Source organism: Numida meleagris, chromosome 25 (assembly GCF_002078875.1).
Source record: "Numida meleagris isolate 19003 breed g44 Domestic line chromosome 25, NumMel1.0, whole genome shotgun sequence".
NCBI lineage: Eukaryota > Metazoa > Chordata > Aves > Galliformes > Numididae > Numida > Numida meleagris.
The window spans coordinates 3,857,401-3,874,982 of record NC_034433.1 but is presented as its reverse complement, the minus strand read 5'-3'; the positions used below and the strand labels follow the sequence as shown (position 1 = coordinate 3,874,982).

Here is a 17,582-nt window from a genome sequence, read left to right as displayed (position 1 = left end):
TAAACAATGTGATCTATATAAAATGGAAATCAGATGCTGGATGAAGCACTCAGAGCCCCAGGGCCCTACGCAGGTGTACACAAATATGCAAGGCGCTGCAGCCTGATTTCCCAGAGCAGAACAGACTTGGCAGTGCGTACAACAAACTTTGTCAGAGTGATGCGATGCCTTTTTATGTAGTAGAACACATCATGGTTTTTCAACAAGCTACACGTACAAGATCTACAGCAGAGATCCAGCTGCACAAGAGAACTATTGCTATCTTAAATGAGGAACAACTTGAAGACATGATTTTAAGATGCTTTTTCCTTTTACTTGTACACACTCAGAGTTACGGCTGAGCAGAGCATTGCAGAAGCAGTACTGAGTACTGATCAGAACAGGGCACCACCTCAGGATTCCTGAGCTCCTTTCCAGCTCTGTCGTTCGCATGATCAAGCAGCAGTGAGTCAAGGATAAACACCTCCTGTACACTGCAGATCTGGACACCCATCTCAAACTGCAGAATCACAAGATGCTGCGCTGAATCATCTCTGCTCTGAATGCACTCATCTCTGCTGCACGTAGGTATCGATGGGCTTCAGAATACAGCGTGTAGCACAGAACGCAGGTTGTGCTATTACTCAATTTACACAGCACTAACGTCCGTTCTAACAGGAATCTGGAGAAGGGATGAAGAAAATCCCACTGCCATCTTAGTTTTCAGTCTTACCTGTGTGAGCAGCGCAAGCCAGCAAGCGCCAAAGCATCAACTCCTAAGTTCTGCTTTTCTCCATTTACTCAGAATTACAGCTGACACTCCTGAACCTCAGGCTGCTCAATTCTAGCACAATAACTGACACGTTTCAGCACAGTTTTAGTTGATTTGACAGCAACAACGAGCGCGTTCCTTTGGTCAGATCTGTTTCCTGCAGAACACTCTCTGGACAGACAGACAGACACATACCACCAAAGAAGATCTTCCTCCGGACTGTGAGCAGCACCTGACCGTTCCGTGCAGCACTGGTCATTAAGTCCAGAACTTGTTTGTGTGACTTCCCCTTAACGGGGACTCCATCGATGCACATGAGTTCATCAGCAGCTCGAAGCCTGCCATCTTTTTCTGCAGCTCCCAACGGGATAATGGCTCCAATATAAATCTATCAACAGAGCACGGCCAGTGGGTTAGAATGGCAGAACACAAAGTCATCAGAACTCACAGTGGTTGGAACCCAGGTGAATCCAGACAGATAAAAGCTTTTAGAAAGATCCTTTAGAAGATTATTTGATTGTCCACTTCTAGCAGAAGCAGGGCCAAAGAGTGGACTTCTCACAGACTGACTGAATGGACACCACGTGGGGCTCAACACATCAGTAAATACAAAGTTTGGGGGGATTTTTTAGTCCTCGTTTCAGTACACAGCTTTTGGTGAGTAGATAATGAATTCAAACAGCTGCGCTCCCCTTATCAAATGCGTCTATCCCCACCTCAAAAGTGCTACTAAATATAATGCTATTTCACATGTTAGAATCACATTCAGGTTAAATGAAAGGTTAAGAATAATCACTGTCAGTAGTTGTCTGAGGTCAAGCAATGGAGAGCAGATCACCTGCACACAGCATTTGTGACATTAGCTTGACACCAACAGCTATGGTTGTTGTGGAAACCAAATGTGACAAATGCTATAAAGTGCAACAGAAATATAATTGTTTGGTTTTGCTCTAGAGAGACACCACTCTCCTTTTCTTTAAAGGCATGTTAGAAAATAAAAGACTAGCACTGGATCACAGCTGTGAATGGGAAAAAAACCCAAACACATTCCTTCAACTACAATCAGAAAGCAGTCTCTGGTTATCTACTCCAAAAGTTTTTTCTCTTAACTTGACAGCTGAAGGAGCAGCCCTGGACATATGGTATCAGTCTTACTACTTCTTTCCAGAGAAAAGCGTTTGCCTTTTAGGAAATCGAGGGGAATCCCCCAAAGCCTGCCACAACAGGAATAGACAACCCAGGGCGTCTGCCAGTCTGCCTCCAACTTTGCCATTCCTTGACAATTACCCCTCAATCCAAGTCAAATTATGCAACAGCTCTTCTGTAGGCTGAAGCAAGGAAACACCACTACACTGACAACTTAAAGCCCTTACTGCACCCTCATCACTGACCAGGTGAAAGCAAACCAGGCTCTAACCACTGTACTTCTCCCTGTGCAAACGTTACAGCTGCATTTTGATGCCACTCAGGAAGCAGAATAACACCTACATCCATTTGGAGAAGGAAGCCAATCTAACAGCTTCTGCTTCAAGGCTTTTATGCAAATCCTAAAGCAGCACTGTTGTATTTTTGAAGATGAGAGGGAAAAACACAAGGCAGATATTAGCCTGGAAGAACACACTAGAAAGGCTGTGCTTGCATCCTCGAGATGAACCCACCAGAAACCACACTGACTGACAAAACACCATTTGGTTCTGAGAACGTGCAGGGAGGATGGAAGGGGAAGGAGGTCCAACACCTCCCAGAGCTGCCTCGTCTCATTAGGGTGCAGTCAGAAGAACAGCCTGCGAGTTTCTGCAGGGAAAGCAGCAGCTCCCTTCTGCTCATCTGCTCCCCAGGAAGCTCCAACACGCGCAGCAAACTGAGCACTGCCAGTGCACGTGGTGCCAAGAGCATGGGAGGGCTGAGCGCCAGCACGGCCCTATAAACCCTTGCTGAGATGCAGCAACTGCTACCAAAATGCACCAGAATTACAGGCTTGACAGTGAACTCCTGCTGCCAAAGAAAGGCTCTGGGTAAAAAAAGAACAGGAGCCTTGCAGATTAAACCACGAAGCATTCAAGGTCAGGCTGGACAGGGCCCTGAGCAATCTCATCGAGCTGTAGGTGTCCCTGCTTGTTGCAGGACAGCTGGACCTTTAAAGGTCCCTTCCAACTCAAATGATTCTATGATGAGGAAAGAAAAGAAAGGTAACAAACCATTTTCTTCCCTTCGTTTGGGCTCAAACTAGTCAGGCAGAACTGTTTCCCCGCAGCCTCCAGCTCAACTCACCCCAAAGCCTCCACCCACTACAGCTCCTCAGTCGGGCCCTGCACAGCCACCCAAGTCCACTCAAGTCCCGGGGATTGAGCTGCAGCCCCCAGGCCACGCTCAGCACCTCTGAGGCCTGGGAGCACACATCACACCCACAGGGATGCTCCGACAGAGAAACAGCACTGGACACACATCGCAAAGAGCTGGCGTGCTTGCTAGAGCACAGCTCACTCTGTCTGGCTTTAACCAGAGCTGGATTACACCTCCCAGCTTTAACTGGATTACTCAGGAGCATTTCACCGACTGAAGACGAAACGATTCTCCTCTCTTAGGAACTAGAGCTGAACCAGATCTTAGAATCAATCTGGTAATCTGCACTGATTCTCGATCTTTCAAAGTCAATTACTGACTTGATCCTTTTTTCCCCATCACTGAATTCCTCAGGAGGAGGAAGAAATGAGGAGGACAGAGCAGGAGCCATCCCCACAGCAGCACGGTAAGGGAACATGTAAGCAACTGTAACCAGTTTCACCTACAGGCTGATCCGGTCCGTCCCCTCCAAGCACGCGGAAACCGAAGCCCGACTCTTGTTTTCGCAGGAAAACATCCAAATCTCTCGTGTTTGGAGCTGAGAGAAAACAACATTTCAAAACACGTGATGAGCTACCTTTGATTATGGAAAGATTATTCCTTTGTCGTGCATGCCAGTTCTTTTTATTGACAGAACACAGTAACCAGAAATAAACAATTCTAACAGTTAAAACTTCAGTGAAGTTCTCTTTCCGAAATGGATTTAAAAAAAAACAACTATTCAAGATGAAAAAGGAAAGGACAGCTTGATGAGTGCCAAAGGAGAAATCACAGCTGCACTCACACAGTGAGCCGGGATGAAATCTACTTTGCAGCACAACTCGGCCATCTCCCATAAATGCTGAAGCAGTCAGGTCTGAACCACAGAACATCCCGAGCTGGAAGGGATCACCAAGTCCAGCTCCTGCACTTTGCTTTGGTCCTACCTTAGAACTGGGCTATCTTAGAAAACCAAGAATTACCAAGCTGCTGTAAAAGGGTGCGAGTTCCCGACGTTATGGGCTCACACTAACATCTAACGAATGTAAATTCATTGTAAATGTAGGTTAGATGTAAATTTAGGTTAGATATTAAGAGGAAGTTTTTCACACAGAGGGTGGTGACGCACTGGAACAGGTTGTCCAAGGAGGTTGTGGATGCCCCGTCCCTGGAGGCATTCAAGGCCAGGCTGGACGTGGCTCTGGGCAGCCTGGTCTGGTGGTTGGCGACCCTGCACTCAGCAGGGGGTTGAAACTCGATGATCTTTGAGGTCCTGTACAACCCAGGCCATTCTATGATTCTATAAATCTCCTGTTCCATTTAATTATTGGTATTGTTTGCATAATTTTATTTTGCTCTGCTTTCTAATGTTTCTTTACTCAGCTTATTCATGAGCAATATTTAAAAAAAAACTGCCTGCATGGTTGTTTTGTATGTCAATGGGCCCATTAAAATAACTGTAACAAAGCTCAGAACACAAGAGGTTCTTGGAGAAAACACCTCAAGGATTTACTCAGATCAAGTGAAAGTTTGTTCATGAAATTCCCTTAAATAAAGGTTGCTCAAATAGGCCATAACCCCCAGACAACCCATTCTGGAACCAGAAGTCACATTTGCTTTGCCAGGCCGACAACGTGACCAATTCGTTCAGAAATTTCTGGACAGCAAACATCGTATTAGAACATTATACCACTCTTACGACTAATTATGTGATTGAAACTATGGTTGAAAAACACTTTATGTATATTTATTTATTTTTAAATGGGCTCTACAGTTTTCTAATTCGTGTGAATTATGCACAGTTGAAATGTTTGTATCTATACACGGTTAACAAACTCAATACAGTGCTTTTACCGCACACGTGCCAAAGACAAGGCTCTGTCATACTGGAGTATTCCCAAGCTGGGGTTGATATACTCACGTTTGTCCTCGTACATAGTCTTGGACTTCAAGTAGACTTCTGAAGGGTCCAGTTTAGGAGAACCGGATCTTACAGCGCTGGGGGGGAAAGGCATCGGCTGCGGGATGGCATCACTGAGCGCTTCCAAGCTCCCTGAACTCTCCTGCTTGTCCTTCTGGAACAGAATCCCACCCCACAAATCCCACGTTAAACCAAGAGCCTGAAGGAGTTCGTGTGTGCAAAGATAAATGTCGCGGAGAGGCGAAATGAATTGGGAATAAGTCAGCAGTCTTTGCGTTTTTCTCTTCTCCTGTGACAGCTGCAACACTTCCATTTCAAGACAGAAGGCCACCAAGCATCCCTGTGGCCTCCCATCCTCATTTCCAGCGGACAGTAAGTCTAAATACTTAGGGCTGAAACCCAACCTGGAAAACTGGCACGCGGTGGTCTGCACGCATCTGTGCACATCAAAGAACAGCACAAGCAGAATATTCTGAGCTATGCCCTTTCTGGAGGCTGGAAGAAAACTCCCCCCAAGCAGCTTAGCTCTTTCACACTTGCACGTCCACGAACACAAGGACTTGCCCTTTTTAACTGAACTCATTTGCCACGTCGCTTAATGCCACTGAACATTGAGTGCTCCACGGGAAAGCTGCTCCTGCCCGTGTGCGGAACGCCGCTCCCGGAGCCCTGGGTATTTTTAGCATGGCTGCAGAGCGCGCTGACACGGGAGCCACGCCGACACAGCCCGTGTCCTCAAGCTGCACCGATCTGCGCAGCAATTTCTTTACTGCAGGCAGCTGCATGCTTGTAAGAAACCACATCTGCAAATCTCAGCGAGTGCTTCAAGCGTACCGAGCTCGAGTGCTCGCATACGTTATCGCACTGCTCCGATGCGGCCTTCGTACGGGAACAGCAGGACACAGATAGAAAAAGGGGCTGCATCTACATCCTGGTAGTGGGGTTTTCCAAAAGTGAAATCATTTGTCGCCTACAAGACGTTTTTCAATGAGCAGCTCTGCTCTTGGAGGCGTTCACTGCTGGACATCAACAAGCCTACTTCGTAAGAGAAGTGCTCACAACAACAATTATTATTCACAGTCTGAGGGCATTTTACCAATCCTAATGATTCTTTACTGAGTCAAAATACATTAAAGATTCCCCAGTGGGGTGAACTTCCAAAAACAACGAGCATCAAACTAGAAATGTAAAGCTACAGTGCATTAAGAAGGGAGCACTAACCACTTGGTTATGCTATGTGAGGACCCAGAAATATTGAAGTACCTTACATTTCTTTTAGAAATCCTATTTCACTTCAATACAGATCATTATCAATGCCCCCCCCAAAACAGATACGGTATTCTTGATATTTCAGGAGCAAGAAAGAAGAAACCCATTATTTCCATCAAACTCAGAGCACTCAAAGGATTCTACAGAAGAACTTTTGTTTTAAGTAGACCGTATTAAAGAGTCTTTTTGCCACCAAACCCCCCTCAGTTTTCTTTATCAGAAATAAATTTAAATACACTGTAAATACTCACCACTTTGCCAGATTTGGTAGGTGAGGGTGGACCTGAATAAAATACAACGAAGAGAACAATTTCAGTTTTAAGTCATCCAAGTTTAAATAGCATTAAGGCAATATAATCAGTTCCTCCTGAGCTGACAGTGATAACTGTTTATTCATTCCGATTTTAAATTGCAAGGGAGTGCTCAGCTGACCAAAGCCTTCACTTGGGAGAAATCTCAAATCAGAGCTGCTCACTCTGCAGCAATGAATTTCTCCTTTTGCTAGATGCTGGTGAGCCAGATCACACACGAGTTCAGTGGAGGAGGCTGTGAATTAGCCTGGTGGAATTTCACTTGCCTTAGCTGTTTCCTTAGCTGATTAAGAAATAGTAGCATTTATAGAGAAAAAGACTTGGAGATTTTTGCAAAAACAAATGACCGAAGTGCCACTCTAAAGGCTACAATAAAACCTTCAAAGGACACTAAAGCAGTCATGTGTTGCCTTCTAATTCACTCAGTTCCATCTGGTAAATGATTAACAAAGAGGCATGAATATGCAAATGTGAAAATGATAATTTTTCCATCTCAGCGAATGGTTCCATCTTACAGCTGATGCTTCTTGCCACTTGTGATCACCTGTCCAGTACAGCTACAGTTACTGGAATATACTTGGAGACGTTCAGAAAACACTATCAATCATACCCTTTGTATTATGCCAGAGACTACCCTTTTGCTTTAGCACTCCCCAGACACTTGGAAGAGACAGTGTCTGAACATATTATAATTATTATTGTGTAACAAGATCCCTAGCAGCATGCTCTCACCCCAAATACTCAGGGCAATAAATTAAACTTCGAACATCATGGCTGAGAGACATAATAAAACTGCTAGCTAACTTACCACACTAAAAGAAGACTTTAAAAAGCATGTAGCCATATACAACAGCTGTAAATTTACATACTTACCTCCTCTTAAGATGAGCAGCGGCACCTCTGCTCCTATTGGAAACTGCTTCAGTACCTCCACGACCTGCAGATGTGTCAAGCTCTGCACATTCTGATGGCAGATCTCCTTGATTACGTCCCCTTTCTGAAGTCCCTGGCACCACTGGCTGTCTAAAATCATTTTTACCTTCTGTCCTGTAGGACTGTCTGCAATGGCAAACCCAAAGCCTTTAGGACCTTTGACTAGAGGGATGGTGACCAGCTCTGGCTGAGAGCCTCCTGAAGATGCAACGGAGATCCTCTGCTCGCCTGTATCCATGGAAGGGCCATTCAGACGACCATTGACCAGCATTGGGCCTGTTTTTCCATTCTGGTCCAACACAACCGTTCCGGCTATTAACTCCTGGCTGGTCAGACAAATGTCTCCTTTGGTCACAGGTGGTCCATTGATAATAGGTGTAGCTGTCACTATATCTACAACTGGGTCCTCATTGTCGTCGGGAAGAGGATAGCCACGGCACAAAGTCATGTTCACATACTGGTTGACAGGAACTAGCTGAAACATCTGGACAACATCTGCATGGGTATGGCCGAGGACACAATTTCCATTTATGTCTACAATGACATCACCTGTTAAAAAAGGAAGTTAAACAGCATCAAAACTAGAAACAGAACTACACACACCTTTCCAGTGTTCTGAGGGTCAGGAAAAAAAAGTCCAACTGGACAAAATCACCGTGCAGCGCTCAGAAAATCATCATGCTGGCTGTACCCCTTCACTGTCTGTTTCCAAGAAGCGTAAAGGACTTCCTCTCTGCATTTATTCTATGTCATCTCAGAACACAGTATGCTAAATATATAAAGTTTAATCTCCAGCAGATTTAAAAAATGATACTATACAGCCACAGGAGATGAAGCAGTGCACACACACTGCTGCAAACAGATGTCTTCTGCTTTAATTCATACTTTAGAGCATCCTAAATTCAGTCCAAACATAAATCGGATTTTTTTGGGGGGGGGTTCCTATGTTTATTTTAGAATTGGCTGAACTTAAGCTAGGATTGTGCCCACGTGTATTTCATAGCGTTACGCTGCTGCCACACGTGGTAAAGCATGTATTTTCAAGATGAAGTGAAAGTACATGTCAAATCCTGAAACCTTGTTTCATAATGTGCATCAGTGTTGATCAAGAAACTGCATATGCAATACAATATTCCCAGGAGTAAACCGTCCTATCAATCTTGCACATCAGCTGCTGCACTCTCTTAAAGAGCATCAACAGAAATGCAAGCTTAGAGAAATAATACGTTACCTGGTGCAATTCTCCCATCCTGTGCAGCAGGTCCATCTTTTAACACATTCTTCACCTGGAGAAACTCATCAGGCCTGTCCCCTCCGATAATTGTAAAACCAAAACCCATTGTACTTTTTTTCAGTGACGTCCGTATAAGTGCTCCTATAAGCTGGGATGGATCTCTAGTGAAGAGAGACTTCTCTGGTCCTGTGCATGATAAGATGCAATACAATCAGCTGTCAGCAATGCTGCTTTATCGCAGCCATTAAATCTCCAAATTGTGGTGACTACAAGGACACATAAAATAGAGGATCAGAGAAAGAAGGAAGATATCTTAAAGCCTGGGTAACAAACATACGCGTTTTCAAAATTGTATTACAGATTAAAACAGAGGACAAACTAAATCTCCCACCTCTAATTTCTACTTTTGCTCTCCTACCTTTGAACATCAAGGTCAAAATAAATTAAAAGCAAAAAAATTGAAGGAGCAGCTTTACCTGCACCTTCCAGCTGGCTCTCCTAACCCTCTAGGTATTCCAAAGTAGCTTATGACAACCAGCTTTAGATTTACCACAATGCTTTTAAAGCAGTGCCAGGGTCTCAATTCAGTTTTAACATAAAAAAAATAATTCCAAAAACCTTACAGAGTCTGAAGAGCAACACCATAAGGGCCAGCAGAAAGACAAGGCTAATTTCTTCATCAGTTCCCAACCTGATTACAAGCAATGCTCACTTGAAGATCAAGATATTAGTGATAAAGAACACAGTATTTAGTGATACCTGACTTTGAAGGGCCAGCATCAGTCTGTCCTAGCTGTTTTTTCCTTTTGGCTTCCAACACTGGGTTTTCAAACTGAGTTTTCTGGTTTATATGACTGTGGACAAAAGGTAGATCAAGATATCAGAGGAAACCATCCTGCCCATTTCACAGAAAAGACAATCACAAAAGACAACCTACAAACACTACTGTTTGATCTCAGATTAAGACTCTGGAAGAAGGCATGCCAAGCTATCATAATGAATGTGGAAAACCTTTTTTTTTCCCTTTCAACAACTTGATTTACCTCTAAAAACAATGCAATTTCACTTATTGTAACCATTAGGTAGAGCATACCTTCATTTCACTCTGCAAACTTCCAAGAGGTTCTATTAGCTAAGAACAGAGAAAACTTGCTTTTTCTCTTGACACCAGCTATGCGTTGCTTCCACCTTAGTATTTGCAACTCTGCTTGTCATTTTAACAGTGGTTACAGAAAGGTTTAATTTCCCCTGACCTGAAGAAGACTGGTAAGAGCTTTGCAGTAGTTTAGTGTCCCTCTGGAGACAGCAATGAGATTTGTTACTCTTGCTCTTTTACAGTTCTCACTCTTAAATCAAGTCACCCTATTTTTGCTACAGCTAATGCAAATGACATCAGCTCATTCCCACTTACTAATTATTTTCATTGCTACCTGCTTTCCTTCCCTAGAAGAAATTTACTGCAATAGGTCAGTACAGTCGTATTATGGATCTTCAGTGCTTCAGAAATGTGCACAATGGCCTCTAGAACTTGTTTTTATTCAATACAACCTGTAAACGCTGCTAAGAAAGTGCTTCACTACTTTCTGCTCAGTTTGTGACTATTTCCAATTAATGATTAGCACTTACTCAACGTAATATGTTCCATATTGTGGATCTTCTATTTTTTCCCATCCATAAGGGAGTTCTGCAATCAGAAAGAACAAAATTCTCCACTATGGTAGGAAACTATCTGCAAATATCAGAGCTCTTACAACAAAAGGACAGATGAAAAACATGAATTAAGTAGAAGTCACTTTTCTCCCTTCATTTGTTTGAGACTGGTCCCTCTAATGAGAAAATATTAGCTTATTCCAAGGAATCTGATACCCTGTACATCTCACTCTTTGTTCCACTGGAACAGACTTAAAACAAAACCACATCACGTTAGGTCTGTAATAAACTTAAAGACAAGATCCAAATTAACCTATTTGGGAAGGAAGAGCGTATAAAAGGGAATAAAAAATACAAAGCCTGGTGAGATGGTATCCAGCAGCAGATCATTACTGACTAGAGGTGGCAGGCAGTTAAAACAGAGGTCCAATTACTCTAGCTTTATTGTTCCAGTTACCTTGACCGGGGAAATTTAAATATTTGAATAATTGACACAACCAGGTAGCGAGACATTCTGAAGGATAAAATTTCTGTGTAATCTTCTTTGAGGCTGCCCTAAGTTTGAAGGTAACAGCAATTTTCCCAGCATATGACAGCATGTTACCACTTATTAGTATCAGCATCACTCCACAGGATTTGACAAAAGACCCAGGGGGGCTATTCATTTAAACGTTGTTCATTTGGATATCCTGCATCTCTCTGTTTCAAGAGCTCTTTTATCCTGTGGTGTGCTGCACGTATGTTTAACAAGCACCAGTATGAGTCCATTGCTCCAGCTGGCTTCATTTTGAATACATGATTGTTAGCCTGTGCAATTGAAGGAGATGACAGGCCATTCTGAATCTGCCTCAGCTTTTGTAACATGTGTTTGATGAAGACAGAGCTACTTGGTACTCCTTTTTTTGGCTGACTAAATCACACGACCACATAGGAAATGGATGCAGGTATCATCTGTGGGTCAATCATGAGCCTGACCTACAGGTCTTGAAGCAGCAGCATGAAGAGTTGTCACCTCTACTTACACATTCAAATATTATACCATAAAACACACAATACGCATTACTAGCAATAGGTACTATGCTGCATCTTCATTCTTCATATATTCTTGTATTTATGGACCTTTTATCCCTGCCATATTCCACCCACATAACAATTTCCAGTGTGATCATCACTGACACATCCAGCCTTCTCCTTAGCAATAATACAAACTGGAATAAAATGTATCAGTTTATTCTCAGGAATGCAGATACATCCATGATTCAGTCAGATTCCACTGCTCCATGAAGAGTACATTATGGTCTTTCCCAGTCTTAGGTGGGCTCTCAGTACCACTGAACTATGGACACTCAGCACTGTGCTCTGTTTGCTCCAGAGTCACATGTGTCAGCAAGGAGCTTCTGTCACGGCAGTAATGGATCTTACCCAGCCCTGATAAACTCAGCCAATTATCAGCCACAAGGAACAAGTGAACTCTAAATATCTCACCTCCATCTTCACAATCTTCAGGAGCTTTGGCTTTCTTGCAGAGCCGTGGATCAAGCCATGTGGTTGTCTTGGTGTTGTGACTGCGGAGCAAAACACAGCCCATTAAAAGAAGAGGAATTCCTCAGACTGAAGACATTTTGCTTTACCTTCACTTTTAAATATTTACTATCTTGGTCAAACCATGGTCTTTAGATAACCTAACCTCTGTTTATGCCTCAGTCATACAGTCAAATGCGAAATAGGAAAGGCAACAACGATGTTTGGAGGTACCTGCACTGGAGACTCCCCAGGACAGATGTGAAACAGGAGAGGTACGCTCTCCCCTACCCCAAAACCTCATGAGGAAACATCTTCTATTTCTATCTGAAAGCAGCAAATACTTTTGGTCATATACTTAACACTCAGTTAGGATTTTATTTCTCTTCACCTCAGAATTCATGAATTAGGCTATTTCACATGTGCACATATGAACTGCTTTCCTATCCTGAACCTTAATCTGTGCTGCTCATCTTTTGAAGTAGGCATTCCCAGCCAAGAAACACATGCTGAGAAGAAAGAATACACAAGTTCTCAGATTTCAGAGATCTGTCATTGTAAAAGTTTACATGATGCTCTGCCTTACCTAGCAACATCCATCCAGCTTTGCATTTTGTGAGATATGTAACTCATATTACAAACTGACCATGCATGTGGAGCTGTAACACTTTCCTGCACAATGGCAATCAAGTATGTAGCATAAACGATTATCAGTAAGGAACAAGAGAGAGGAAATATATAAAATTCCATACAGAAATATGAGGAAAAAGAACAGGAGAGGTGTAAGAGCAGGAGGCAGCTTCCCAGGCTGTGGCTCCTCAGCACATATCTTTCCTGCTGGCAGTGTTGGGCTACTCACTCGATGAAGTAGATCATGCCAGTGTCGGTGTAGGCCATCTCCCAGTTCTTGGGCAGAGGTTCCAGGGTTTCATCCCTTGACAAGTAATTTCTGAAGTCCATGGAGCTGCTTGTCTGGTTGTAACTGGGAACAGGTTTCATCCAGTCAGAAGAATCTGAGTGTTTTTCTTTGTTTTCTGCAGTTGTTCAGGGAAAGCATTACTATTTGTCAGATGCTTATGCTGTTTCTCACTAAGCACCACCCTCTTAATCTGGCTATGAGAGAATGTCAAATACGTCCCTGGATGTGATGAACATTTTTCCACTTTTTTTTTTTTTTTTTAAAGCTATGGACTTTGAAAAGCTGACATGAAAAAAACTGAACTCTGTTCTGCCCCTGCCAAAGAGAATTAACCTCGTATTATTCGTCTGAGCCTTAGCTGAAAAATCAGCATGGGCAGAAATGCAAGCTGACTAATTTGTTTCTCTCCTCACACAGAGAACAGCGTTTGTAATGCCACCAATAAACAAACAAACAAATAGAAACCCTACTAACATTCCTCAAAGCGCCAACACAAAAATGTAGAAAAGACCCAAACTGCCAGAAAGATAAACACACCTCTCTCCTGCAAGCTACAAGAAATAAAAGCTCCCCCAAATCCCTGCATAACACTCCAAATGCAAGCCTCAGCTTGGTACTCCAGAGGTGATGCCCGGTACCCCCAGCCACACGATGATGCCTGGGACCTCCACGTCACCACCAGCCAGGCCACCGGGTGCTCCGTGCTGCGGCGTTGCCAGCCCTAAAGCTAGCAAGATTAGGTCAGGTCCGGTCAATATCAGTCTTTCTTAAACGCTCACACACGGGATCATCTGCAAATTCAATGTGACAGCTTCTCTCCAACATCAGTTCTTCCCCCTCGAGATGAATAACCATGACAGCAACACGAAAAGGGCGTGCTGCCAAGCTCTGAAACATCCTACTGGACACTGGTCCAGGCTCAATGCGCTGCGCTTTACTCCTCTCCACAAACACCCCCCCCTGGGGTATTCTGCAGTTCCCTTCAACAAAATAATCTGAACATTTTACAGTATGAGCTGGTGCTGCCCCTCAGCCTGATTGTTTCACTAAAACCCCCTGCATTCGGTAATCTTACCAAAATGGAACGATTAATCGTACAGGGCATGAATTACACTCTGCAAAGGGATTCTGTTATATGGATAAATTTTTCTTTCCCAATCAAGTAACTGGCTGCTGCCCAGCACTACATGTTCTCTACTGAGCAGTGCACTTTATGATGCAATTGCACATCTGGCTGGCAGAACAGCTGCTTCTTTTTAAAATGTAATTTCAAAGGAGAGTAAAAACACCCGTCTGAATAGAAAACTGCTTTCAAACTTCACTGAAACTAAGGAAGCAGTTCAAGCAAGCATGGATGTTATTCGTATACTCCTTATTCATTCATAAAATACTTCAGGGAATTTCTCCCCTTGTAACCAACCTATCCCTCCGCTGCCATTAACCGCTTCCTTTTCCTCCTCTTCCTCATCTTCAGGGAGAGAACTGTCCATCCTTTGCATTTTGCTGACTGACGTGGTTCTTTTCCTCTGTGATTCAGTATCAAAATCATTGTCAAAGAGAACTTGATCCACTGGATCAGGCTGAAAGGGGCTGGGCTCTGCTGGAGGCTTTGGAGTACCATAAAAATTACCTGTTAATGAGACAGAAATCAGGATAACAAAAGCACTGCTACTCGTCCAAAGTGCAAGCACGATCACACTGCAGGTATTTACATCCAAAAAGCAATGTAAGATGTCTGTGTTTGTTCTGTTGGAAGTGCCAAAAAGTAAATCATTCTGTAGCAAAAAGCAACAGAGAACAGGCAAACATGACTTGAAGCACATCTGCACGCAGGGGATGCTGTACAGCAGTGCAAGACATCTGAGGGTTGAGCCAAACTCCTCCCTCCTCCCACCTGCTTTAAACAAAGCTGGGCTTGGGGTCCAGTCCCTCCACTCCCACATTAAGGTTCCTCACATCCCCATAAAGTTCCCTCTGCCCCTTAAGTCACAGCAAAAGGCTATCACGTGATGGCAGTTCCAGGTCTTAGCTAATTGCTTCCTGACGGTTCACTGCCTTCAATGAAACGTTTTTGTTTTTATCGCAGGATACTTTTTCCCTACTTTATCAGGATTCCCCTTGCCTCCCGTCCCTTTGATGCATGCCTCTGTGAAAAACACCTCAGTTCTCTAAGACTGGGAGAAAAGAAGAAAAAAAGACCAGCACTCCTCCCATAGGCACTCCAGCTGTAAGATAGGTTTCATATTGCCTCTCCACTCCTGCAATGACCATCAAGGTGCGTAGGAAAAGAGGCACCTCCTGGATACAGAGAGCTACACTTAGACCAAGATACTGGATGTGAGTACTGGATATTAATTCCTGTTCCAACAAACTTCATCCACATACCATCATACGTTCCACTTTCTAGCAAGGCTCCACTTTCTTCCAGTGCTTTGAACTGCTCAACAGGAATGAAATTATAGTCTACGCCGGGGACCTCCCCATCTCTGGGAGCCCTTGTAGTGCCTGGAAAAAAGAGAAAACACAATTGTAAGGTATTTAAATCCTGCCTTTTTACCAAATGCAGTCTGCTGTCAAAATAAGTAAAAACAAGATATTTCTGAGGCTTTATACAATGATGACCTCATTCTGCTATGATAAGAGAACAGGCAAGCAAGTGAACAACAATGTGTAAAAACTAGGCCAAGAGATTGTGTAGGAATGATAAGTTATGATATGGAGGAAGGAGGAGGAAAAAAGCGGAATGAGGCAATAATTAGACATTTTTCCTTAAGCTCAGTGAACCGAAAACTTACACTGCAGAAGTTGATGATTACATGGGCCAGGCAACAGCAGCCTGGGATTCTGGGTGACTGTTAAGAGCTGTGGTATTTTAATGCAGATGTATGGGTGTTTCATCTTTCCATCATTTCTTGAGCATCCGTATCAATTCAGGAATGAGGTCAACATGACCAAATACACGTGATCTTTGGGTGACCAAATCCATAAATGGGCACAGGAATCGTATTGTAACCTTGCAGTTTGGAGGGCAATTCATCCATACTCCAAACACTGGTGAGGGGCAAGCTTCTTCAACATGATCAGTAAATTGCCATATTACATACAGAAGTTCTCCAAGTTTTTGTGTCTATAAGTAAGGGCCACCCATAGTCATAACAGCTTAATTAAAGCTGCCCTGGAAAGGAATTTACTTATTCATTAAAACCCTATTAGGTTAAAAGCAGGAAAGGCATACATCAATCTTTTTTTTTTTTGAGGGAGCAGCATCAACGAGGGCTGCTAACAAATAAATGGCATTTCACCATTATCAGCTTTTAAGAAATTCACAAACTCATGGACACGCTCAGTATGGCAACAACTGTAGTAGGAGGATGGAATTTCCGTAGCTACAAAAACATTAGCTGACAAACTTTGAAGTTTCTAGTGCAATGAATATTTAAATTCAAACAATGACAAGTCTTTTTAAATGAGAGGACCTCTAAGAGAAGGCAAAGGACGGTTTTGTGGTAATTAAGAAATGAAATAACAACGAAGGGTGAAGAGCAAAGACGGGATGTTTGGCAGCTGTCCTAGCACCATGCACCTTACAGGGTGCTCCCTGGGAACCTCCACTTGCAGCAGCAGCCCTGGAGGCAGCACCTAGATAAAGGCAGGCTCGCACCTGCGCTGGTTGGACTGAGATGCCAACAGATGCACAGAGCAGAAGGGCTGGCACAACTGAAGAGACACGTGTCCATCCAGCTCCTCCAGCTCATTAAGTCTTGCTGTGACACTCAGTTTGTCCTTGCCCTGCTCCTTCCTCTTCTCCCTTGGTCACAGAGCCCCTCTGCCTCTTGTCCCATTTCCTCACGCTTTCTTAACAGCACTGGAGAGCAGGTTCATCACTTCTGTCACCACGACCCTTTCTGTACATTACCACCCAACTACATGTGTACGACGTCCCAGAACTCACGATGTTCACATGATGTTTGCTTGATTGTTCCGAGGAAGATTTATTTCCCAAGTGGGAAATAACATGGCTACTCTAACAACAGCGATAACTTCCAGTGAACTAAACACAGAGATTCCTGAAATCCTCTGAGCTTTGAATTCCAAAGACTTTGCTGTGTTGTCAGCCCATACCAGGAGTCACTTTCATTGCAACTCAAGAGATGAAGCTGTACTAGTAAAGCTTTGGACAGAGTTCCTGCTGAAAGGCAGAACTATACTCCACCTCTTAGGAGAAGAAACGTGTAAAGCTCTCAAATGATGTGATGGTGAGCACAAACAGATCAAACGAGGCTAACCATACATACTTACAAGGGATGGTTCTCAAGTAGAGATTGTCTCTGATCACTTGCTGGAGTTTATGGTCTATGGAGCCCTTCTGGAACTGAAGGCTCAAGTAGTGACGCAAATCTTTGTTGATGACTTTTCCTTCAAAACGAACAAACAAAAATATCTCTTGTAAACATTAAGCCAAAAAAAAAAAAAAAAAAAAAGCCAACAACAATGGCATTTCACTGCCGTAAGTACAGCAAAAGAGAAAGCAGCAGCAAGAGTTGGGTTGTTTTAAATGGAATAATCTCAATGGAAAACATACTGCTAAAGCCTGATTCTCAGTTGGTGTAAATACGGCAAATTGATTTTAAGCTTAACTGAGCAACAGCCTTCCAACCTCAGAGCCTCCTAGGCAAGACAGTGAAGTATTCTGAAATACAACGTATTGGAATATGAAATCTGTTATCAGAATTAAAACTCCACGCAGACAG

The 17,582-nt window shown here is 43.3% G+C and overlaps 1 protein-coding gene across 6 annotated transcripts in view; it reads right to left on the bottom strand.

Annotated features, from left to right (window-relative positions):
• Nucleotides 1-17,582, bottom strand: part of MAGI3 (membrane associated guanylate kinase, WW and PDZ domain containing 3) — a 64,381-nt gene that overhangs the window by 12,331 nt on the left and 34,468 nt on the right. For 4 of the 6 annotated variants that reach the window (XM_021376968.1, XM_021376973.1, XM_021376970.1 and 1 more), the window contains 13 exons: nt 17,131-17,247; nt 15,217-15,336; nt 14,252-14,461; nt 12,772-12,946; nt 11,877-11,956; nt 10,368-10,425; nt 9,501-9,595; nt 8,739-8,927; nt 7,448-8,056; nt 6,515-6,546; nt 4,995-5,148; nt 3,541-3,632; nt 947-1,139 (listed from right to left, as the gene is read on the bottom strand). In XM_021376968.1, coding sequence (XP_021232643.1) covers nt 947-1,139; nt 3,541-3,632; nt 4,995-5,148; nt 6,515-6,546; nt 7,448-8,056; nt 8,739-8,927; nt 9,501-9,595; nt 10,368-10,425; nt 11,877-11,956; nt 12,772-12,946; nt 14,252-14,461; nt 15,217-15,336; nt 17,131-17,247 — 2,124 coding nt within the window. Of the gene's footprint in view, nt 1-946; nt 1,140-3,540; nt 3,633-4,994; nt 5,149-6,514; nt 6,547-7,447; nt 8,057-8,738; nt 8,928-9,500; nt 9,596-10,367; nt 10,426-11,876; nt 11,957-12,771; nt 12,947-14,251; nt 14,462-15,216; nt 15,337-17,130; nt 17,248-17,582 lie in introns of those variants that run through there. The other 2 variants (XM_021376969.1, XM_021376972.1) reach the window with 2 other exon arrangements.